The following is a 25,116-nucleotide window of genomic DNA, read 5'->3' as shown; positions in this document are numbered from 1 at the left end:
AACCAATCAGGCTCTGCTAGTGGGCCGAATTGATTGCCAAGTACACTTTTCAGTTTGCAGTCTTCACACACAGGCACTCAAGCCGCTGCCACACCATCGAAAGAGCTGCGCACGTTCTCGGCTGCGCGCAGCTTAAAGCTTGAGTTTTTAGACAGCTGGTGGATGGAAATTAAGCTCCACCTCCGCGGAATACTTGCGCGACGGCCAGATTCCCGGAAACGCTCTCCTCCGCCCAAAAAGTCCGCGGAGGTGGAGCTTCTTTTCCATCCACCAGCTGTCTAAAAACTCAGAATTTAAGCTGCGCGCAGCTTAAGAAGTGCGCAGCTTAAGACCGTTTTGCGCTAAGGTGTGGAGACGGTGATACACACACAGATCTTCATGTGGGACACCGGCTGACAGTTAAAACGGGTGCTATGACAACATATATCATTAGGTTCCCAAGTTGCATCGTTCCCAAGTAGGCCGGTGGCCGACTGCGACGGGCACGTACAGGTCTAGTATTTACAATATGAAAACCATGCATCTGTCACTTAAACAATGTAGGTTACACACTTTGGAATTAAACATGGAACCTGCAGCATTAGGTGAGTAATTCATTGTTGGACGTTTGTGGTTGTGCTAAATGATAAACAGACACCTGCTGCTAAAGGGATCCTCCTGCTGCTTAACGACTACAAATACACTGTCTGTGAATCTGTGTACTAGTGTAGCTTTGCATCTTTGTATCTTTTGCATCTGCCCGTGTGAACACAGCATAAAGTTGTGGCAGGATAGGAACGTCCGTCCGTACCCCCCCGTCCGTCCGTCGCTGGGCGCACCAAACTACATTTGAGTACTAGCCAAAAATAATAATGTGCACTCCTGCATATATGGGCATATTGGTTGGATCAGCGGTTCTGGACAACTGCATATCCAAATGACTCGTCAGCAGGCAGCACTCTCCTTCGAGTCCTTGCTGCTGCACATTTGACAACTCAACACTGTAACCTATATTATTGTTCCTAAACAGGCAGAGTCTACCGACTGGCTGGCCTTCTAGAAAGGGGGTCAGCTCAAAAGGCAGCTGTGTGACATACACACATAGTCTAAGGCAGGCCCGTGCAGCAGAGAAGCGATAAATAGGGATGTATTTTTGGCAGTATCTATATGCTGTGGTGCCGAGTTGAACAGCTCCAGTCAGAAAGTCTATAGGTCAGCATGCTCTTTGGCCTCAACTCCAGCAGGCCTGGTTTTAAGTGACATTTCTATAACACTCGACAGTGGATACATCCAGGGCTCAACCCACATTTCATCCTATCACGTTAAGTTTGCTAGGTTGTGTGCTAATTAATTTCCCTTCAACTTGATCTGATAGTCATGCCAGCGTAGGACTACAGTAGACTATGGTTGTCACTGATTGAATCTGGTTATGGATGAGAAATTCCTAATCCGTAAATGTTATGTGTAACAGTGTACCGTGTAAAGTTTCAGGATATTAATTTGTGTAACTATGAACATGAAGCAGGGCATTCACTTAAGAAAAGAATAAGGGCAGGCCTTACCAGCCAAACATCCCTGAAAAAGAAATGTGTATTAAGAATGGATTAAAAAAAATTATAGATGTTAACAAGAAAGTAGCCACATAACGTGATGGAATTAAGGATAGTGAGAAGGGTCAAGGAAGTCATCAAATATTTTGGAATGGAACGGAGAAAAGGACTACCCCGGCAGAGGAGCTCTAGCTGAGCGACTGGAGGGCAGCTGGATGCTAACATTAGAACCCCAGTGTTTTCACAGTGCAGCCAAACTGTAAGCATTAAGAACAGGTCACTAAGTTCAGAACAGGGACACTCCGACAGATCGCAGAAATAAAGTTGTATCTTATTTCTGGGTGCTATGGCATTGACCCTTGGACTTCTTACTGGTTACTTGTCATAGTTTCAAGCTAGAATACAAAGCAATTGTTCTTTGGCATGTCCACGAATGTGCACAACTTGGTGTGATGACACTTTAGAAAGTCAGGAAGTAAGACTACAGTCTACAAACAAACAATCCTCCTTTGGTTCAATTATAAGCAGAATGCAAAGTATGACAGATAATGCTCAAGCACCTGACAGAGAAAGGAGTAGTACATCTCATTCCCTGCAGCTGCCAAAGTCCCTCTGTCATAAATCTGACACACAAGGATTGTCGTGATGTTCCCTGATGGCCTTTAAGTGTAGAGCAGCTGAATGGAGCAACAAGCTGCTTTATGTTTAGTAAATGTACAAAGTACTTCTATTACATGCAAAATACGTATGTATATGTCCACAGAGCAGAATGTAAATGTAGAGAACATTCCGTTTCTATGCACCACATATTTGTAACAAATTATTTTAAATCAAAGAAATTAAATACTTTTCATTTTGTCGTTTTTTTTCTGATTCTGCACTGAAATGTATTTCTCTTACAGATATAGGTCAAATATGTATTCTCTTACAGATAGAGGTCCAATATGTATTCTAAATAATTAGCGGTTTGTAGCAGTGCCCGAAGGGAAGAGTTTACTTTTAAGTGTTTTCTGAACTTCTAAATAGTCCCCTGGGGCAAATCCCAGGCCACCCAACTGCACTAGAGAATGTTGTATAGTTTATAAGTCTAGCCACACAGACAATAACCCACAAAAGCCAATCTTGGATATGTTCCCACAACGCTCACCTTGCTGCACTCAGCCTTGTCTTCAGTGGTCCACAGATCCTGCTCATAGTAGTACAGTCCGTCGTTGATGGCCTTGACCAGGTCGGTCGTGAATTTGGCACGCGACTCGTGGTTCCCTGTGCGGTCGCCCCCAGGGTGCTTGCGGAGGTGTGGTGGGGTCTGCGTTACGATGAGAATCTTGTTGACGTCGTGGTCGTCCAGCTCGTAGTCAGAGTCTTCGTCGTCGGACCAGTCGGTGAAGCGGTTCTTCTTGGGAGCCATCTGTTCCATCTCCTCATCAAACAGGAAGTCCAGCTCCTCCTGGTCTGCTACTGCCTGTGGGGCAGCGGGTGGACCAGGGGGAGTGTCGGGCTGGGGGGCCTTGTCGTGCTCCTGTGTATGGGGGGACACATAGTTAATAAGATAGACAATAGACATATGAAATAGGGATATGATGATTCATGTGCAATAGTGTCTAGCTGGTAGCTACTGTCATGCGTGCTATGCCTACACACGGTACTGTGTGTAGGCTAGTGTCTTCCTCGTTATATCCGTGCTTTTATACATTTTATGCTGTGTAACTTTCAGATGCCAAAAAGTTCTTTCAGGAAAAATAAAGTTTTATCTAATATAATGATTAAATGAAAGTTTAACATTGCCCTCCGAGCACTGACCTACTCGGGGACAACGCAAGTCGGGAACAATGGAATTCGGGAACGAAGTTGGGTAATTTTTTAATTACCAGGTGTGGCGGTACGAATTAAAAAAACTGCTGACCCCTACAGTATTACTGTTGACGTACATGGACATATGCGCACAGAGTTCCATAACTTCCATTATACACACGCTACCGCAGCGGCTCGAACGTGACTGTTACTCAATGCTCGGCCCATCAGTTACAGGTCCAGAGGCGACCGTGCTTTTTCAGTGGCCGGCCCCAAACTCTGGAACTTTTTTTCCCCTACACATTAAGTCTGCCCGCTCCTTAGAGGCTTTTAAATCTTTGCTTAAAACACATCTTTTCTCCCTGGCATTCAATGTTGTTTGACCTAGTTACCCTGTCTAAATACTTGTGTTGCTTCAATGTTGTTTTACTATATTGTTTGTGTTGATTGTATGCTTGTTATATGTTCATGTACAGCACTTTGGTTGACCTTCTGGTCTTTGTAAATGTGCTCTATAAATAAAGTTTGATTTGATCAGTGAAACCAATGAGTCGGGCTGGCCAAACACCAATCACAACATCCCGTGCATTTTCCACATAACTGGACGGACATACTTGTTTTTCGGTTCTCGGCATTCCGACTCGCCATTGCATACCCCCGGGTCATCTGGGACACACACGGCCCAAGTATGTGTCAGACGGTGCCCAAGTTATGCCCAGGAAGTCATACCGTATGTACTTACTTATTTTTTATATGGCCTAGTAGCAGGACACATCACTGCCTATTCATGTGTGATTCACGTGTGGTCTATAATGTAATGGTGCTTTCACACATGTTACATTAGCATACCCTTGCGGCTAAACAGATGCAGGGGTTGACACTAAGGTCTCAGAGGCACTTGCCCATTATAAAATGATACGTACATTTTTAATTACAGTTTTTTAATTTACCACTTATTTTTTCACTTTCTACCTGTCATACCTCCATGTATGCCAAATATGGATTTTATATATTTTAAGTGGAGCAACAGTGAAAAAAGCGTGTCTTCACAGACCAGAAGACACTTATTTTGAAGTCCTTCGACTTTAAGTCAAGGGTTTGTTTGACATACAAGTTTTGACCGTTCAATAAACAAACGTCAGTAGGTACTGGCACTGCCCTTTTGAATCTGACATAAGGAAGGCTTTATAAGCTGCTTGCTGTATTCTTGTATTTGTACATGTCTGATTAAGGGACTAGCGAACAGCAGTACAGCCAACAAAAGTCTACGGATGGGATTTCTTTGTAATGTTTATCGCAGGTGGGATGCAGCTGTGCTCATCTCACACACACGCCCACCCGTAGAGCTACATTTTTTTGACTGGGAAAGAAGGCCTGAAATTAAAACAACGAGAGCTTGTACTGTACATTAGCTGTTTTCTCTGGAGCTCATGCAGCCAATGCACATTTAGTGTGTATGTGTGTGTGTGTGGGAGCACTCTGGCCGTGTTCAAGTGTTTGGACAGATATCTTGTGTTGTGTTTAGACAGATATCTTGTGTTGTGTTTATAGCGAACTAAAGACGGTTGTGTCCCCACTCAAACGCGCACTTGAACCAGTCGGGCAATCTGAAAGCAAACTTCACCGGCCCAAAAGTGTTATTTACCTGCCACAGGCAGTCGGGCAGCAGTTAGTGTCAACCCCTGAAATGTGTCAAGTATAATTGGCATTAAGATGGAGGGGAAGTGAGAAGATGTAAGGACGAGGGGAGAGAAAAGAAAATCAGAAGTGGTTGAGCAGTATAGAGGAGGTGACAGCAGGAGAGGAGTACTCAACTGCATGAAGGGGACAGTCAGGTTGGGACTCTGCGAGAGGGGAAGTGCTGATAGCAGACACACCATCACTGATACGCTGCCAGGGACAAGAGGTGATGGGAAACAGAAAGGAAGACATGCGTAGAAATGACTTTAAAAAAAAAACGACAAGATGAAAACAAGAGGAATAGAGGTGAATGGAAACCAGCAACAAAGTAGTAAATAAGTAGTAGATAATAGAAAATGCTAACAAAGTAACGCCGGGGCTCCACTGGACGTGTCAGCGTTGCGTCTCCGTCACCGTCAGGGAATGTTACCTTTTTAATCAATTAAGGGTGGCTCCACTGCCTATGATGCGTTGCGCTGCGTTCGGTGACTGCTCTAAAATTGCCCCGGACACAATTGCCAGACAACCCCTAGCCAATCAGGGTAACAAAAAACTGACGTCATGTCCAGTCTCCAATCAGTGAACGACACTAGCCAAGAACACGGAACCTGATTGGGTCGAAAATCTGGACCTTACTAATGCATGGTTGATTCGTGAGGGTAACAAAAAAGTGACGTCATCTCCAGTCTCCAACCTATGATAATTTAGAAGATATACCCTGAAGAAGGCAGTTGCATCTGCCGAAACGTTGATTTTTATTTTCTGCGTCCTATTCCGGCACTCTGTGTGTGCAGCCACCTTCGTCTTTTCAAGACTTCACATTTTGATTGTTCTACCGTGGACCGGCACCACTACTAAGACTGTGGTGCGTTTAGCATCCTCCTGCACAATTTAGAAGATATGACATCACTCCTCTCTATATAATATTACTTGTTAGTCCTAATGCATGTCATTGTAATTATCATTGTATAGAGTATCAAGTAGTATTTCGCTACTAATTAAAAGATAGGCATTGCATATAGCTTTCTTCTTTATTGCTTTATTACTTTTATGGCTTGACCACCTATTCGCTGCTTGCAGCTACATTATTATTACTTGCGCAAGCAGAGCGTGCAAGTACTGTAATTGGCTGCATATGTCGGTTTTGTCCGTCGGCCAATCAGGGATTGGCTGATGACGTCACGTAACTAAGGTACGTTTGGTGATCGGCTGGGTATGTATGTATGTCGGGGTAAGAATGGTGGTCCCTTATTGGCTGTTGATGGCGCAGTAACTGAGGTACGTTTCAAGGTTGGTATAAGGTCAATAACGGGTCTAAAGGATTTAGAACAGCAGTTGTAATAGACATTCGTTAGTAGCAGTACTTCTAGCGCACAAGTAGGCTTTGTTGTATGGCCTAGTTGTGTGCAAGGCGCAAGTTGGCACCTCGACAGAGTGCATTTCTAGTTATTATTATTACTTTTTTTGGTAATATATCTTTAAGAGTACCAAATGGGTGTGATTGAAAAACAGGAAAAGTATTCTCACTTGGCTTTCAAATATTCTAAAGAAAGCTCAGTGGTATGATTACACAGGTAATGCTAAAAGGATAACACAAAACGCCATGAGGGATTGTTTCAATTGTGGTCCTAAAGCTCAGCCATCTGGTAGTTATAGCATGATAGAACAAACATAAATAATCTGATCGAGTAGTGTAAAATAGTTCGAACCAGTGCTGATTATTTCGTTAGGACCCGCTACAGTGGTGTTCGATACTTTCCGGGATGTGGAAACCTCTACTTCAATGCTCTACGAGTTGCTTAGCCATTAGCCAGTTATTCTGTCTCATCTAGAAGACTCGTACCCAAGGTAATACAAGCCATTCAAGGTATATGGGTTGTAAAGCCAGATACCTTGATTCGTATATGTTGACCTGTTGGAGATACCGCGTGCGTTGCCTGGAATCAGGTTTAGAAGCCATGGGAGCCGCCTTTTATGCTGTGCAAGTCTAGTGTTACGATGATGTCACCACTGTGTATATCCATCTTTGGAGTTTCTACATTAATCTGATGTCAGCGCTGGATATCGCTGTTGTCTCCATATATGGGACTATGGGTTATCCCATATATGGAACTCTAAGTGAAAGCCTTCGCAAAAGTAGCGTTAACTAGGCAACCTGCCTGCCTCCGATTGGCCTACCGATTGGCCTACCGACACTGCCGGTCTTACCAGACTTTCCTCCGAGGTGGATAGCTATATGCTGGATAGTCTACCGCGAGGTTACTCCGTGGTGGGAAATACATAAATAATACAAGTACGATATAATACAAGAGAATGACAGCTTGGCACGTGCGACAGTAACTTTTATGTTTTGTAGAAAAGGCAAACTAATATATTGTTTGCTGTTTATTATACATGTGTACAGTGTAAATTTGAAACATTGTACTGTAAAAATGTCTCTTTTCCCTTGATCTTTATCTTTTTTAGTATAATAGTATTAGTTTACTATAATTAGATTAATACACGATAATCAACACTAACACTTTATTTTTTAGTGTTGAATCAAACAAATGTGTACAATCAATCATTCAATCAAAGCAAATGGCATAAACAATATTAGTTTGAATCTTCTACAAAAATAAGTTACAAGGCACTGTCGCGTGTGCCAAGCTGTCATTCTCTTGTAAGTAACCTTGCGTCTCGGAGGACAGTCTGGTGAGACCATTGGGGCAAGACGGGCAGTGTCGGTAGGCCAATCGGAGGCAGGCGGGGCGTTACCATGTCTATGCTCGGACGTAGAATAGATATACGCGGCAACACCAGCTCAGTACCTTAGCCTTGCCAGAAGGATGGCGGTGACGTTTCTCCACTTGTATCCAAGCATCCGGGTCAGGTTGGGGGGCGGAAGGGGGAGATTTGGAGGCATCTTCAGATGCTTCCGTATCCTTGGGGGAAGTGCTCTCGACTGGGGTTTGATTCTCAGTGGACTCTGATGAAGTCTCCTTCACAGGAGGCGAGGCTGGATTTACTGTCACAGGATGAAGGAGGAAATCATGATATGAATAACTGGTAACCTGATAAATTGAAGGTCATTAACCCATTTAGACCTGGGAACGATTCTACAAAATGTCTTCTAAATCCTGACAGTTTTCTGAAGAACCCTATGTTTCTATGTCATTGGCGCTCAACAACTTCATGTCAAGGACCCCCAGAATTATCTGTATTTGGCCGCCGACCCCCATCTGAAAATACGTTGTTCCAGTGACCTCCCCAGAACATTTGGGCCACATTTTCATGATTTTTCAAAAATAGCAGACCTACAAGCTCGTAGCGCGCTACTCGGTGGCGCGCTATGAGCTTGTAGAGTTATCAAATAACTATTTTATTGAGGGCCGCTAGCCCCTCCTATGTCCAGCTTTGAGGGTCTGTGTAAACACAAACATTGAAGACAAGTGTGTAAACACAAACATTGAAGACAAAAGTGAGGACGCAGATTGTGATGATGTATGATGACGTTTGATAAGAGCGCCCCTCACTTCACACGGGTGAAAGCACTTATTTTTGAGGGGCGCTAGGCACTCTTATGTCCAGCTTTGAGGGTAAACACAAACATTGAGGACAAAACAAACATTGGAGACAAAAGTGAGGACGCAAATTGTGACTGGCCAGAATGAGATGACGTATGATGATAAGAGCGCCCCTCACTTCACACGGGTGTGATTTTTACTTGAATATTACTTAGTAATTACCAGTCATTGTGCAATAATGGCCCCCTACATCGGTTTTAAATTACATGGTAATTTCCATGTATTATTGTGTAATGCATGGACTATAGATTTAACTCAATCTAGTTGACTGGGCACAGATGCTCTTTCAAATGTCCTGCTTCACATTCCCAATTACTAACACTTCCATTAATTAGCATTGACGAATGGTTAATGAAATTTTGTTTTGACCCCAGAAGGTAAACAATTGGTAGGGGATTCAGTGGGTGATTATGTCCACATTCAGTTGTTGATGAGCTGTTTGACTAACCGGTAGTCATGGAGGTGAAGGCTTGTCCGGGGATAAACTCTGGGCAGTTGATGAGCTGGGAGAAGTCTGTGGGGGGAAGAGCAGGGATGGGCCAGCGCTCTGGGTCCACCTTACACCTCACCTTCTCGTCCACCAGCTCCACCTCTTTGCTGCTCTTCAGAGCCTGGACAGAATGGAACACCACCAAACCAGGTCAACACACAAATACATTACGGTATCCTTTTGGAACGGCCATTCATTTGTTTCTGTTTTGTTTATGTATGCGTGTGAACTGAGAGAACCATTAAAGCCCACGGGCGCATGTAACTTTATACCTTTCAATCCGGAGGGCTACATACCTCTGTGTCAATTAGTTGTTGCTACATGTAGCAACATAATTAGTTTAAGAAAGAAAAAAGAAAAAGAAAAAAAAGAATTTGAAGGTTTTCAGAAAGAAATACGGTTAGGATTTAGAAGGTGTTTTTAATAATCGGCCTCAGGTCTAAATGGATTAAGAAAACCTATAAGAAATACCAAATTGAACTTCAGCGAGGCAATGTGCTTGCTCTTTTAGAACATAATTTTGTTTTGATTGATTGAAATATTTATAACAGTTTGCAGAATTACAGTACTACATTTCAAGCACAAACTCAATACAAAGACTGTTACCTGTGAGTGGACGACCCAATTAAGCATTACACTTGTTTACAAGAGGGTCCACCTTGTCCTTGTTCTTATTGACCTGCCGAACATCTCGCAAGGAGTAAGCTGAAGCCTTAACCATGTTAGGCAGCCGCATGAAGGGATAGAATGTCTTACCGCCACGATGAGGCTGGTGTCAGTGGTGAGAGCCTGGACTCTGTGGAAGCTGGCGATAAGAGAGATGGGGAGGAAACCCTCTACGTCCATCTTCCTCCTCAGAAAAAAGTCTCTCTCCAGGTTGTGAAGGCTGAAGTAATACTCACTGGAAAAAAGGAAGACACTGAGTCACTCTGTGTTCTTTTACAGTCTAAAAACAAAAGCGTCATTATAGGCAAATATCTGAGGGGCTGGGGAAGGGGGGGACACAGCAATTCAAACATTATTTCTATTTTTGCTACTTTGGAAGATTTTTTAAACATATTTAAAATATAAAATACTACTGTTGCTACTGATAAGGTAATCTCACTTGAGTACCAGAGATATACAATTCTCCAGTTACTTATTTCTAATAGGGCATTGCAACCCCCAGGGCTTCTGCACATTTTTGGCAAGGCGCATTCAATTTTCACAGCTATTGCCAGCTCTGTAGCGAGGTTCCCATGACCCATTTTTGTCAGAGTCCAATGCTGACGTGTTACATTTTAATGGTTTGCCTTTTGGCAAAATTCCCACAGGCACGTCCCCCGGTCCTTGTCAAAGAAAAGTTGCTACGGTACACAGTCACACACACACACAGTCCACCATGAGCCTGGGGGTGTGAGGGAGCGTTTGTTAAGAGTTGAGGATCAAGGATAGAAGAGCAAGATAATACTACATGAGAGCGGAGAAGACAAAATTGTCACTATCTCCTTCCTTCCCTCCAAGTGGTCACTCACTGTCCCATATCATCTTGCTCCCCGTCAACGTGACCATCCTTCTACCCATTTCTCCCCAGTCCTTATATCCCTTGCTCACACACAGACGCGCACCCTCCTCATCCTCTCCCTCCCTTCATCACTTTCCTCCTTTCACACTCTCCCTCTCTCTCTCTCTCTCTCTATCTAATAATTCACCCCCTCTCTCGTCCAAGGCAGTAGGCCCAGGGTCTATATTTAGGACATCGCCACTATTCTGGGTCTGGGCCTGCAATGAGGCCAAGCCTGTCACTCAGCGACAATAGAAACACTGCCCCCTGCAGGACAGACACCCGGGGAAAAAACAGAACACCTTTCATTGAGTAAACAGTTTCCGTGCAACACATATGTTAATTTCCCATTTTTACCTTTATTCATATAGGGAATGTTTGCTGAGCACACAACTTATTTTTATTCCTTATTTACACAAAGTCACACCTATGACTAACCAATAAAATTATTTATTTTTTCCATTCTTTTAGAAAGGAGAGTGTACACTGTAGACAAACAAGTAAACTGAAGGCAGAGAGAGGGGGAGACTGCGTGGCTGCGAGGCCATCCGCTTCTTCTTCTTCTTCTCTTTGTTGCCCTGTGGGGTAGGTGGACGCCTCTGACTGGAGAGGAGGAGGGAGCTTTCTTCCTTGGCCACTGGCATTTATTAATTGCTTTTAGGGCTGTTCTTACAGGTATTTGTGTATTGTTTTTGTTGTGTATTTAGAGCACCCCAACCAATTATTTTCACAGTGCAAAGGGACCCTGGGGCATGGCTGTCCTGTTGTCGCCGACTGAGGGGCAGGCCTTTAAGGAACCTTTGCATGCACACTCCCGGTAGACCTCCACCCGACCTCCGCCTATTTTTTATTTTATATATTTTCCTTGATTCTTTGGATCATGATGCAACATATATGCCACGCTCATTTCCACCTGACTAGATTAAAGTGTTAAGGTGAAATGTTGAGCTATTCTGTATCTAATGTTCTTACATGGAAAAGAAAATGGTTCCCTGGGCCGTGGCTCAGCGATTGTGTACCGCGGGTTCAACTCCCGATCCCGACTGTCTTTACTGCGTGTCACCCCCCCACCTCTCTCCCCATTTCCTGTCAGCCTACTATCTATCCCTCTATAAAAAAATATAAAATAAAAGGCAAAAGCCACAAAAACAAACATTTAGAGAAAATGGTTCCTACATACTGTTATGTAATCAAAGTGCATGGCCATCATCTTCAACAAATTAATAAATGAGACGGTACTTACATTTGGCGTTTGACGTACTCCTTGAGCAGTTTCTCATCTACTGTGTACATCTGAAGCTTGTTTCCATTATCATAGTAATAATAGTTGGAACCAAACTCAGCCGGGGCCTGACCACTGGAGCCATCAGATGACTGGCCGTCCCTGTAGATCTGAGAGTACTCATTGCGACCTGGAGAAACAAGACAAATGGATGATGGATTAATCACTGACTAAAGAAATTAGAATAGACACAAATGTATGAAAAGGAACAGGATTAACTAATTGTTGATCCTGTTCTGTTATATAATGATAACAAAATAACAAAGAACTGATCCATTACTATTGACACGCCAACTTAAATATCATCCCAACAAACAGTATTTTGATTTTGAAAGCATTGTATTTAATTGAAAATATTCACAAATTGCCCCACCCCACACACACACAAACACACAGGCAAAAAACGTCCTTCATCAAAGAGATTTTGCTCTTACTTCATACTGGGGGTGGCACTTCCGAGTATGATGCAAGTGTAAAATTGACAGGTGTGAATATGGTCAATGATGTTTTATTTTACCATTACCTCGCCCGCGACCTCTTCCCCTGCCGCGGCCTCTCCCTCGACCCCGAAGACCTCCGCGAATGCTGCCTCCATCACTCCGCACGCTGGCAGAGTCGTCACCATAGTCCCTCGGTTCTCTCCTCCAACCTAGGAGGGGGAAGAATGTGGCGCAAATTACGATCTAATCTAATAATTCCCCTTTTTATTTTCTCTACACTCTAGACTAGGGCAGTGTACTCCCCTTGTGTGTATTTATAATGATTTAGACAGCATAGATATGAACAAAATAAAGGGAGGCTCCGCACACTCAAATCTGTGCAAAATCGGGTATTTTTTTGGTCTATTGACCTTCTTTAGGGCAGACAGTAAAACATTCTAAAATAGAGTGAGACAGTTGAGGGGAGGTACTAGTGGGATTTAACCCTAAGCCAGTAAGAGTAGACAGAGGTAATAATCTAATAATTATATGAAACAGTGTCTCCAAACTTAGAGTAGGCTTGTCACAATTATTACATAATCGCAATTGTTATATAATATTATAAACTTATTATAATATTATATATTTTCAAACATTTTCAAAGATAGTAGAAATGGAAGCCTAAAAGCCAAACATGAATGTCAGTTCTCATTCATAATGTTCCAATGTTCAACGACAGAAACGCAATTAAATCATTAATCGCAATTATTTGAGTGCCAATTAATCATCAAGTAAAATGTCATAATTGTGACATTCCCTAACTTAGAGCGAAGGAACCCTGTGAGGGGCCTCCTATAGTCGGATATCAATGTGGGTAAAGGGTCACAGAACGAGAAAAATACTGTTTCAGGATAGGAGTAGCGTAGCCAAGCAAACTGTTTGTAAGGTTATCAGTGGTCATAATGTACGTTCAGTAAATGGCTTATAATACTGCTTTCAGAGAGTTCTGTTTGTTTAATACCCGCTGGTGTTGCTACTGCAGTATTACAGTGGAACTTTATCTGTGGCAGGAGAGACCTGAAGGACAAAAAAGGTTGGGAACTCGTCCGATATTCAGATGTAGTTATGTACGGTAAACAAATGCTGTTCCACTGCTGCAGCAGACAAAGCTGTTACACTGAAAATAAATTATTAGCAAGATAAAGCCTTGTTAAGGGTGTGTCCAAGACTTAATATGTATACAGTACATACTAAAGACAAATGCAGCATAGAGTTAGAAGTGAGCAATTTCAGCATGGCTATATAAGCTAGGACTGCACAATTAATCATCACATTTTAATCGGGATCATGATTTTGGCTCCCCACAATTGAAAAAGAAGAAACTCTTGCAGTGTCTTCAAATGCAAATAAAAGGTTTTAATTAAAAAATGTATTTTCATTTGAAGACTTTAAGCAGTTATATTCACATCCATCATGCAGGTACAATGAATGGAGTGAAAGACTTCATATTTTGCTCAGAGGAGATGGAGTGAATACAAACAGTATTTAAGTCTGCAAAGATGTGTTAATTAGCAGGAATATGTAAAAGTGAAAGCATTGCTCTGTTGATTTCATTTAGTTATACAGGTACGTTTTGGTATTTATTATGGAGGAACTGTTTTATTTTGATTCAAACCTACATTAGCAGAAATATCAAGTAGCACAACATGAATGAGAAAGCAGTGATACAGTATGGTTGTGTCAAAAACAACATCTAATCCTGATCTCAATATTGGTCAAAATAATCGTGATTATCATTTTGGACATAATCGTGCAGCCCTAATAGCAGACTGGAGTTAAGAGACTCCAATTGAGTAGATGGCAAGTACCAAAACACGTTGCATGCCTAAGGTTACATCATGTCAATGAAGCACAGCACCACTGCAGATGTAGGAAGCCAAGGATACAACAAAACAAGCTACTGCCAACTTACTCCTGGTGCTATCATGCGCCCTGTTACTATGGAGCGTGTGATTGGGTGACATGGGGTCAGGTGACACGTGGTTGGAATCTGTCCCGCCCTCGCCGGACATTTCCATGGCAGCACCGCCATCCTTGGTCACTTCCTCCAACGGCAGAGAGACCCACTTACGTTTGTTACCTAGCGATGACGCACACCGACAACACAGCAGCTTTTGAAGAGTTGCGGTCCAGAATGTTCTGTTCCAGAACTCTTTAAAAAATATATATATATTTCTACTCCAAAAAATGCTCTATGCATTCATTATGTGTGTATGTAAGACTAATCATTGTGTCTATTCCTGCACTATACCTGCATCCAGTGATCTTGGTACAATATAGAAATTGATCTATTGAAGATTATGACGTTCAAATGTACATATTTTTTGTTTTGATTGTATTGCTGTATTGTGCTTTGGCAATGTAAACTTATGTTTTCTCATGCCAATAAAGCCCTTTGAATTGAATTGAGTGTGTGTGTGTGTGTGTGTGTGTGTGTGTGTGTGTGTGTGTGTGTGTGTGTGTGTGTGTGTGTGTGTGTGTGTGTGTGTGTGTGTGTGTGTGTGTGTGGGGGGGGGGGGGGGGGGGGGGGGCTATATTAAAGTCCTTCATTCAATCTCTGTAAAAGAATATAGAGAAAAAGAATAACAGAATATAGAGAAAAGAATACCGTTGCTAAGTCCATTATCCACCATCTCCATGGGGTATGTACGGTATAAGATGGCTGTTATGCCTGTGTTACTTTGTGTGCATAGTCAGTGTGAGTGAATCGTGTGAGAGGTGCAACATGCGGGAAAAACACCATGCATCGCATTGCACCATCCAAACCATGATCAGTAAGGTTGTATGCGTTTCAGCAGGGGTTTTCAAAGTGTGAGGCATGTCAATCTGGTGAGGTGCAAAAGCATTGCAGGGTGGGCGTGTAGAGATGTGAGATGTCTGTGGTGATCTACTGTATATTAGTTTTCCTGAATCTAGCACACAAATAATGAAATGAATAAAACCAAATAAACCTTTCAGTTTATATAAATTTCCTCTCTCCTACTTTGCACTCTGGCATTCATTCATTTGTAATTGTGCGTAAAGTTCACTCTTTACATAATAGTAAGAGACTCTCATTACTAGCAGAAGATAGTAGCTTTGTGGTAGTGTCTGTGAAATGGCGGGTACGGTTGTCTAGTTGTTTATTCAAAGAATGCATGGGGTTTGAAAACCCCATGCATTACAGTAATTAAAGATAAGAATTGTGTGATCCTTCATCATACATAAAGTAGGCGGTAGCCATTACAAATGAAAGCATTTCAATTTCACAAACAGTCCATCTATCACACTTTATTATCCACCGTTTGATTTAAAGGATGCAGTTCGACATGCTTCACTCAATGGCAGATCACTCTCACCTCCCCTCTTCTTCAGGTCATCGTTCTTAACATCCTGTCCTGTTTCTGTGTCTCCATCCTTGGGCAGGTCAGCCAGAGGGTCCTGCTGAGCCTCCTGGTTCTCCTTGCTGTCACTGCTGTCATGGCTGCCGTCATCAGGCCTCTTCTCAGGTCTGTCCTTCTTCTTCTCACCCTTCTCTTTACGTGGGGCTGGAGGCTTCTTTCCGTCAGAGTTTTGGACATTCTGCTGTTGCTTGGAACAAGGGAGATATTGTCTTGGTCACAGCTCCTGAAGCTGTACCCAATTTCTACAAGGTACAAACTCTGAATCCAAGGGTTTTAGGTGTAGCTGTAACTGCTGGCTAACTCTGCCCTGCCATATCCTTGCATATGTTAACCACAGCAAAGTGCAAACCCCCATGCCTAAATGATAACACTTTTACCGTTATATTTAACCTTAGCCAACTGTAACAGAATGCCTAAACACAACCATCTAAAATAAATGGTAGCCCACTCGCCCTGAATGTGTGTTACCAAGCTCAGCTCTGGCTTTTTGAGAATTTCATTGTGGGAACGATACCTCAGTCTATTTTCCCACTCTATGATCTCATTAAATCAGAACAATGGGACATAGGTTCTAACTAAGTCCGCAAAGTGTTAATGTGGTTACCCAGTCTCTCTGAATGCACAGGTACCAAATAGTGAAAACACATGACAGAGTGGGGTTGGAATGGAAATCTGCATTGACTCAAGAGCATCATAACTGAATGCCACTATGCTAAAACATTCAGTGCTCCCTCTAGTGAACAAATGCAAAACATCACCTAGTATAAGCACAAAATCATTTTTGGTTTTAGTGCACCTCCATCCAACCGTCCATCTTAAACAAACCTAAAGAGGTAAACACACACACACACATTTTCAACCACACACAGTATCATACCTCTTTGGCCAGTTCACCAGGAGTGGGCCAGTTTGTGATATCACTGAAATCACTTGACTACAAAACAGAAAAAACACAGACAGACAAACAGAAAAAGATCAAGTAAGAAGCATAACAGTATTAGCAGTTCAATACTTCCTCCTTAGTAGTCGAAATGAATTATCCGCTACACATTTCTCTCTATTAGGTTACTATAAAACCAACAGAAATGAAAGAGGCCAGTGTTCTTGTCTGTACAATAATGTAAACAACCGATAGCTGCATGTCTGTGCGTGCGCACGTGTGTGTGTGCGTATGTGTGGTGTTTGTGTGTGTGTGTGTTAGAGTTTAACCCCGGGATGACGGGATCCGGGCTTCCAGGTACAGTGCACGTAATTTCCCGCCCGGGAAATGGCTTCGGGACCCGTCGTCCTGGAGGTTGTTTTTTTCTTTTTAGAAATTACACTAATTACACATTTGCAAAGCAGGATCAGTATGATCTACTGGAGGGTATTGCTGGTGGCATCCAAAAAAAACCTTAACAAAAAAGTGGCTTACAAATGTTATACCAACTATAAATGAATGGATTGATTTAATCTATAGTATATTTATTATGGAGAGAATTACATTCAGCTTTAGAGGTCAAGTTGAAGTCTTCACAGATAACTGGTTTAGATGGATTACTCATGTCTGTACCATAAGACCTGACTTTGTTTAAATTCAGTTAAATCTGTTTAACCTGTAGAAGCAGATGCACCCGTTTGAGGTACTTATGTATTATGATCATCAATAGAGAAGAGAGGCAGATATCTCCCCTTGTGTGTAATGTATGTATATTATATCTTGTTTTGTTTCTGTTGTATGTATTGTCAATTGTCAGTCGTTTCGTTTACATGTATGTTTGATTAAAATGTGCAAACTACTTTATTACACTAAAGGAGTTGGCACCCAGAGCGTGTTTTTCCCCTGATCTGAGTGGTCAAATATCCAATCTGAACCCTCCCATCATTTTCAAACATGTTTGATTTATATATATGTATCAATCACACTACTGTATGGAACAGTGCAGCGGCCGGGACTGAGAGAAAAAACGATGCAAGAGAGGGGACAGCAACACACACGGACTGACACCCCCAAATATACGCTATAATGATGTCCATATAGATTAGAGAATCTATCCCCTTAAATGTATAATGTGCCTGGTATTCCTTGCATGCCAACAATGATGAAACATAATGGCTTTGCAGTTTGCATTGATGAGAGACGTATCTGCTACGTCTCTCATCAAATGCAGCTGCAATCAATTTATTAAACGACCAAGCTCCGATGTAGCCTACAGTGTTGCGTCCGGAATATATAAAGCCTATTTAATGCCATTTAAATTCAAGCCTGGATTATCTTTTGTCGCACGATGGTGCCGTGCAGATATTGCCAGATAACATTATGTGATGTAGCCTACAAGACCAGATGAGACGCGTTGTCAGCCTGAGCTCGCTCTCTCTCGACCTTGATACAATATAATCAGTGTGTCGCCGTTGCATGCCCTGGCCGTGCTGGCTATTTTCATACCCAATCGGACTTTTCATAAAGTACAAAACGAGATGATCACCTTCTCAGCGGAGAAGGGGACCCAGCACTGCTCAAAGGGTGAAAGACCATGTATGTGAAAGACGTGAGGTCGATTATTTTTTCCCGTGCTCCGACATTCGCTCCGATATTCATCGCAAAAAACGTGTGTAATTTAATAATTGAATTGTATGTTCATATTTCGCTCAAATAAAACGTTTTAAACAATGAAATATCACTGAAAATATTAAGTATCTACATATAAATGCATTTTAGTGGGCACTTTCTTTCTATTATTTATTTTTTGGACCGGAATTCCCAAGTAGCCCCGGAAAATTCCCGGGATTTAAAATGAGCCAACTCCGAGAAAAATATGAAACCTGTGTGTGCGTGTGTGTGTGTGTGTTGAGTGCGAGTCCGCAGGGCCCAGAACTTGATAAACAGCCCTGGTCACAGCTGAGTAACTTTCTGCTGGTGTCAATATTGGACAGGCTGATAGCAGATCAAGGGTGTACACTAGAGTAAGATTAGACTGAAGGAATGAACAGTTAATTGTCTAAAATAAAAAAGGAAATGCTGACTGTGGTTTTCATACAGAGGAAAGTTATTTCACGTCTCCTTGGGGTTCATGGCCTGAACACACACACACACACACTCACGCGCACACACACACACACACCTCATCTTTTAATAGGTGCTGTAATTTGGTCTGATATGATGTCACGTTTTGCAGCTAGCATTTTGAACCATGGCCATATACAGTAGATGGTTCAACCTGGCCACTGAAACTTGATAACATTTTGCTGCACTGCTTTTAAGTGGAAGTGAATGTTTTCTCATTTTAAAAATAATTGCTACATATCCACAAACACCTCTTCTCTTTCAATGAATCTGCTGAACGTGCTAAATATCAAATGTGCAATTATGGTTTGTACTGTATCTCACAGAGCCAAACGCAATTTCTAAATGTGATTCAACAAGTCATCCAAATATTTTTTATGTCTGCAGTTTGCTCTACCACTTCAACCTGTTATTCAAAAGTCATGTGCCATAATTCTCTCCAGAAGAGACACATAAAGGGCATTTCAATATAATGTGACAATATAAAACATATGGATCAATAAATATTGAAATATGTTTTTAAGTCATATTCCCCAGCATTGTGCCTTTTACTTTAATATAAGTGATAAACTAATGATTTGTCCCCCAGCTACAAATACCTGAAACATTCCAATATTCATGTCACTTGGAATAGGAACGATACCAAAATAAAGTGTTTTTTTTCCCCAAGAGACTGGTGAACACATCCATTTTGTTTGTTAACTAGGGTTCATGCCATTTACTCTGATATCACACTTTGCTCTGGATCAGGCAAAACGTCTAATGCCTAAATTCAACAGTAAATTGAATAAAAGTTTTAAACTAGCAGTTGTAGATAGACAACCAATTAAACATGTGAAAGCAGGAACCAAACGTGGTACTTTTGCAGCTCACACAGATGTGCTCTGCCGACAGGAGAGCTGACAGGCGCAGAGGAGAAGTAGAGAACCTATTGCTGGTCTCTTAGTTGCAGCCCGATTGTAAATAATGTATTGATTGATTTTTAATGAATTGCTCAATATTAATTAGTGTGGTTGCCTATGGCGACCATACTATTGTTCCCCTACTTTGGAATACTTTGCCGCGCTACTCCTCCCACAGTTTTTGCCGCACGCACTCGAGCCATATGTCAAATCGACCGGTTTCGTCGGGAATCGTGTGCTATCTCCTTGCTAAGAGATCCGTTGTATAGTTGAATTGATATTAATTAATTACTTCTCCATTGACTTATAATGGGAAGATCGAAGACTAATTACGGCTCCAATTTAAGTATTTTTTCCTTTAGAGACCGTAAGCACCATATTTACAAGACTTAGGCTGGAGGTTCATAATAATTATGAAAATAAATTGAAAAGGAATTACATCGCTCAGCCTCATGGTGGCGCTATAACAGCCCACTTCACGTTTTTCCCTATAACTCTTGAACCGTAAGTCGTAAAATCAAAATGTCCTTTTCCATGGATTCCTTGGATCATGACGGATCTCCCCGCATAGGCCACGCCCATTTCCGTCTAGAACGAAATTGCACCAAATTTGCATTTTCTTCAAAACACACTTTTTGCTCCACCTCCAACAGATTTTGTCCAAATCTCACACAATTTGGTACATCTCTGGTGCTATCCGATTACTTAAACACTGGCAGAAGTTTGATAGTCCATACCGTTCGGCCGTAATCGGCTTCCGAAGTTAGTAGGAGGGGCCTATTTTACAAAGAAGGCCACAAATAATGAACGGAACGTTCAATCCACACGGAATTTTAATCACATATCGAGAGTGGTTCGCCAAAAACAATTGCATTTTCACCCATAGGGGGCGCCGCAAATGCCAAAAATGTCACTGTTTGTTGAAAAAACAATTTGTTGGGGGGCTCAATCCCCACCAAAATACTTACACATGATCTCAAAGGTGATGTGACCATTTCATTGACTCGTAAAATTAGTGGGAGGGGCCTATTTTTTACAAAAAAACTGCAACATGTCACCAAATCAGGATCCGATCAGCGCCAAATTTGAATGGCATGTTGTTTGGCCTTGGCCTCTAACACAACACCTCCTGGCAGACTCCTTGGGTCCCCAACGACGTCGGTGCGACGGGTGCGATGGAGGCAACCATACTTTGCAATTTCCCAGAATTGCTTCTTTCTAGTTAATATCACATCACAATATCACTATTGCCTTGCACTTAATTTGAAAAATTGTTGTAGTTTGTCAAGCTGTTTCTGTTTTTCTTTGGGTTTCTTTTGTTGTCTTTGTTTTTGTTATGTTTTTTTGTTTTTATTTATTTATATTTGATCTGATGTCTGTTCATTCATTATTTGGTGGATAAAAATTTTAAATAAAAACAATATCACAACTTGCGCTACTTCATTGCCTTTGATAGAAGACACAAACGTTGACACCAGTTGACACTAATAAAAGCTTCCCATTGGCTACTGTAAATGGCAATCAATATAGTGTCATCCTATCCTGCCCTACGGTTTTTACAGGAATCATGTATGTAGAATCAAATATCATGATTTCTGTCAATTTCATGGGGTCTTTAATATATAGCCAGCCTATTTATTTAATAGTTATAATTGTATATTTATAATTGTATAATAAAACACCTGCCTACTTGGCCAAGCATTACTGTCAAACCTTTCTGCAGGCTGAACACAATGGCTATAATTGTTTATAAAAATAAACATTACCTTGCTGGACTTTCTTGTCCTGGGCTTGGCTGCACGCACAACCTTCAAAGAATTCTGTTGATCTGTGGACATGAGGTCAACAAATAACTGATGTCATTCATCAAAGAGAATAGGCCTCAATCTTAGGAATAACAAAGTTTCAATAATTAGAAACCAATTAAAAGAAAACATACCAATGCGTATCGGCATGGCTGCTTTCATCAGGATACATATAATACTAAGTTGCAATGTACATAATTCCTGGCCCAGAAACCGACTTGCTACTACAAAATGCTAATTTTAGCACCATGTCATGATTATATCATTAAATAATATTCTCCCACCCCATAACTACCACTAGTGTTTAGCTCTTTTCCCCTCTTGTTCTATTCCTTTTACAGCCCAGTGGTAACAGTTACACTTTTTTTTTAAAGGAGCTCTGAGGCTCTAGTCTGGGAGTAGCACATTGGGGCTTGACATGGTCCCTATCACAGCACAGAGGATGGTCGGCTTGATAAGAAACACTTTACATGAATGGGTGTAGGCCTTTAGTAACCTAAAACATACACCATATATACACCCACAACATTGGTTGTAGTAAGACATGATTATCGTACAAAATATAACACTGACACTTCCACTGTAGGTACTCACTACTCACACAGTAAATTGGTTAATTTGTTGTTAATTGGTTAAATATCTAAATTGCACAGTAGCACATTCAAATTTTAGTCAATTATGAACCCACATGATAATTATCTATAAGCCATACCACTCATGTCAGTTGTAAAAGTAGGTCAGAAAAAAACGTATGTATTTTTAATGAACTTTATAATAGTACCTTACATCATGTAATATGATGTTGATGATAGACAGGACCCTCACCCTTACTATTTTATAGGCATGTCCTCGTTACATGAATGGACACAAGCACAGCAAGCAAGCATAGACATCTCAACCATACATTTAGCCTACATCCACTGGTTGTGTAGAGCAACACTGTAAAATGATGCCTTACTATCGTGTAGAAACACAGCCATACACCCACGTCACTGCTTGTACAGTAATGTTGTAAAATGATGCCCATGCATGTCACTGGAGCACATACTTCAAATACTGCTGTCCTCTTACTTCTCCACAAGTGTGCACACATAAGGAATAAGGAATCAACTAAAGCTCTTCCTCTTACATAGTAATTAAATATAAGCCTTGTTTAGCTTTTCTTGTACTTTATTTGTTTGGTAAAGCACTTTGCACTGCATTCCTTGTCATGAAAGGTGCTCTATAGAGTTTATTATTATTATTATTATGGCAATGCAATTAAGCATGTTGGGTCATGTCACTGTCCACTCTGTCAGTGGTAATTACTGGTACTAATCATAAGGAAATTGTCAATAATAATCTGGATGTAAAATATGCCAAGCAATCGTATTTAAGTATATTGTGGTCTCTGTTTAAAGATATAAACTTGTCCCCCTACCCAGCTCTACTGGTTATTAAAGTTGTACTCTATCACAGTGTGTGTGACATGGTTGGTGGGAGGACTTGCAGGGAGGCAAGCCATTGGATATGTACAACAACGTGTTTGCGGAGCATTAAGGAGTTCACTGGTATAACTCACTTGTACAATGAGTCATTTCAACAGTAAACAACATAGTGGATGTTTTTTCCCACACGCCACCCATGTGTTATATGTTTTACGCCATGAAGCGTGGCACTCTTTTTGAAAAGTAAGAGAAAGGGTATATAATGATGCCACTAGCCGCTATGTGGCTACATGCTAAAGAAGTAGCAGTTGTCAGCAATCTCCACGTGTTTGAGTGCAATCCGAGCAGAGGGGGGATGGGGGGCAGATAGAATATGCCCATATGCCACCATCAGCGCCGTTGCTTATGCTTGCTTGGCATTTGAGTTTCTGCGTTTCATTAAGTGCCAATCGGCCCCGTCGCCCTGTTACGAAGGTTATGGTTTGGTTATAGACATTAATACGACATTCTTAGTTGTGTGGCATGCCTGTCAAAATTCAACACGCTGACACACATTGATGAAACTATACGTGTTACAACGAAATCGGTGACGTATCGAATACTGTTACTCAAGGGTGTCACTGTTTGTTTCCTTGCTCGACTATAAATGAAAAACAAATGTATCGAATGGATTGTTGTTTAGCAAGGCACATCAACATTTTAAAATATATAGATACATTGGTATATATTTAGCCTACGTTTAAGTTATTTGGATACATTATAATTATTGCTAGGAATCTTTTTTAACTGATTCTTTTAAGGTGTCACCCATAGAGCTATAAAGGTGTCACCTCACTATACAGTACAGATTAGTTGTAACTAGATTCCAGTGCCATTGGTTGTAACAACATCAAACCCCGACATCTTTCACACAGCGACCTCTAGGGGATACACAATTAACAGGACACTCATTTTCATGTAGCGTGAAAAACGCATGCAGTGCCAAGTGATGGACACGAACCCTGTCCTGCTGTTGCACTGCAACCAATATGGCAATGTTTGTTTTCAAGTGGCAACACAAAAACACCCCCTCACCTTTGTCCTGGGTGTTGGAGTTTGATGAGTTGATGGTATTGTTTGTGTTGTTTGAGTTGTTTGACACTCGTCCCGTTGTCCTCTTCGTCCAGGGGTTGACTTTCGGCGGTGGAGCCTCCACCAGCCCAACAACTTTATGCTTCTCAGCGGCAGAGTCAACGCCGCCGCCACCGCTGCTCTGAGCGGCGGTCTGTTCGTTCTCCTTGTCGTTCTCTTTGCACTTCTTGTTGTGCGACAGGTCTGCTGTGATCTTCTCTGACACCTCGGTGTTCTGTCCATCTGGCTTGTCTTCGGTCTTCTTATGATCTTGGTGCTTTGTGTCCGCTTTGTGTGGGGTCACTTCGGACTTGTTTTGGTTCTCCTCTCCGTCGGTTGAGCTGCTCGCTGTCAGACCCGAGTCAACGTTACTACACTCAACCTCGGCGGACATGCTGCTAAGTTTCCTAACTAACCCCACACACACGGTCGAAATCCAGCGTGAGTCTTTGGTCCTTGTTCCTCAGATTCCAGGGGAAATGCGTTTAAATCAGCGTGACAACAGCAACCGTCAACTTTGTGGTAAACAAGTCGCCAGCTAGCCGAACAGATAACGTTAGCTAGCTGCCAGCTACCATGCAGGAGTCAACGAGACCCAGTGGAGCTAAATGTTAGTTTTACCCCCCTGCTCGGTCAGCTGGATCACATGAACTGTACAACAAGTAGTTAACACTCACTATTTTAAAACGACGGACACAAAAAGGGAGTCCACTCACAACTCGCAAGTTTTTGGTTCGTAAAATGACTATATAAACGACCTCCTCCCCTCAACCTCTCTGGTTCCAACTACTACTACACGCTAAGCTAAGCTACTTCTTGACAGAAAGTAGAACTCAACTCGTGGAGTCTGGTGGCTCAAAGGCTGTAAACACTGACTCTGCCGCCCCCGCAGGGCCACTAATGCCATGATTTGCCAATATTTACGTATAAACGTGTTACTACTGGGATGGCATAAGAAAAGACATTTGATTATTATTAGTTGTTTCACAATAACTTGTCATAAAATATCATAACTCTTATACCAATTATTGTTTCAGAGCATACCTATTTACACGCACCTCGACAACCTCACCAATTATTGTTGTC

At 41.8% G+C, this 25,116-nt stretch overlaps 1 protein-coding gene across 3 annotated transcripts in view; it reads right to left on the bottom strand.

The window, feature by feature from the left end:
* larp1b (La ribonucleoprotein 1B) overlaps positions 1-24,877 on the bottom strand; it is a 39,827-nt gene extending 14,950 nt beyond the window's left edge. Inside the window, exons 1-11 of one of the 3 annotated variants that reach the window (XM_079528499.1) lie at positions 23,995-24,877; positions 21,455-21,516; positions 16,621-16,677; positions 15,699-15,930; positions 12,405-12,530; positions 11,843-12,011; positions 9,813-9,957; positions 9,015-9,177; positions 7,811-8,007; positions 5,136-5,210; positions 2,677-3,045 (exon numbers count right to left, since the gene is read on the bottom strand). In XM_079528499.1, the coding sequence (XP_079384625.1) occupies positions 2,677-3,045; positions 5,136-5,210; positions 7,811-8,007; positions 9,015-9,177; positions 9,813-9,957; positions 11,843-12,011; positions 12,405-12,530; positions 15,699-15,930; positions 16,621-16,677; positions 21,455-21,516; positions 23,995-24,424 (2,025 nt within the window). In that variant the 5' untranslated portion in view covers positions 24,425-24,877. Of the gene's footprint in view, positions 1-2,676; positions 3,049-5,135; positions 5,211-7,810; positions 8,008-9,014; positions 9,178-9,812; positions 9,958-11,842; positions 12,012-12,398; positions 12,531-15,698; positions 15,931-16,620; positions 16,678-21,454; positions 21,517-23,994 lie in introns of all 3 variants that reach the window. The other 2 variants (XM_079528498.1, XM_079528500.1) reach the window with 2 other exon arrangements.
* Positions 24,878-25,116: the final 239 nt, after the last annotated feature.

The sequence above is a fragment of the Electrona antarctica genome (assembly GCF_951216825.1).
Source record: "Electrona antarctica genome assembly, chromosome: 18".
In the NCBI taxonomy this organism is placed as follows: domain Eukaryota; kingdom Metazoa; phylum Chordata; class Actinopteri; order Myctophiformes; family Myctophidae; genus Electrona; species Electrona antarctica.
The sequence above is the reverse complement of the archived record's forward strand: the minus strand, read 5'-3'. Positions and strand labels throughout refer to the sequence as shown.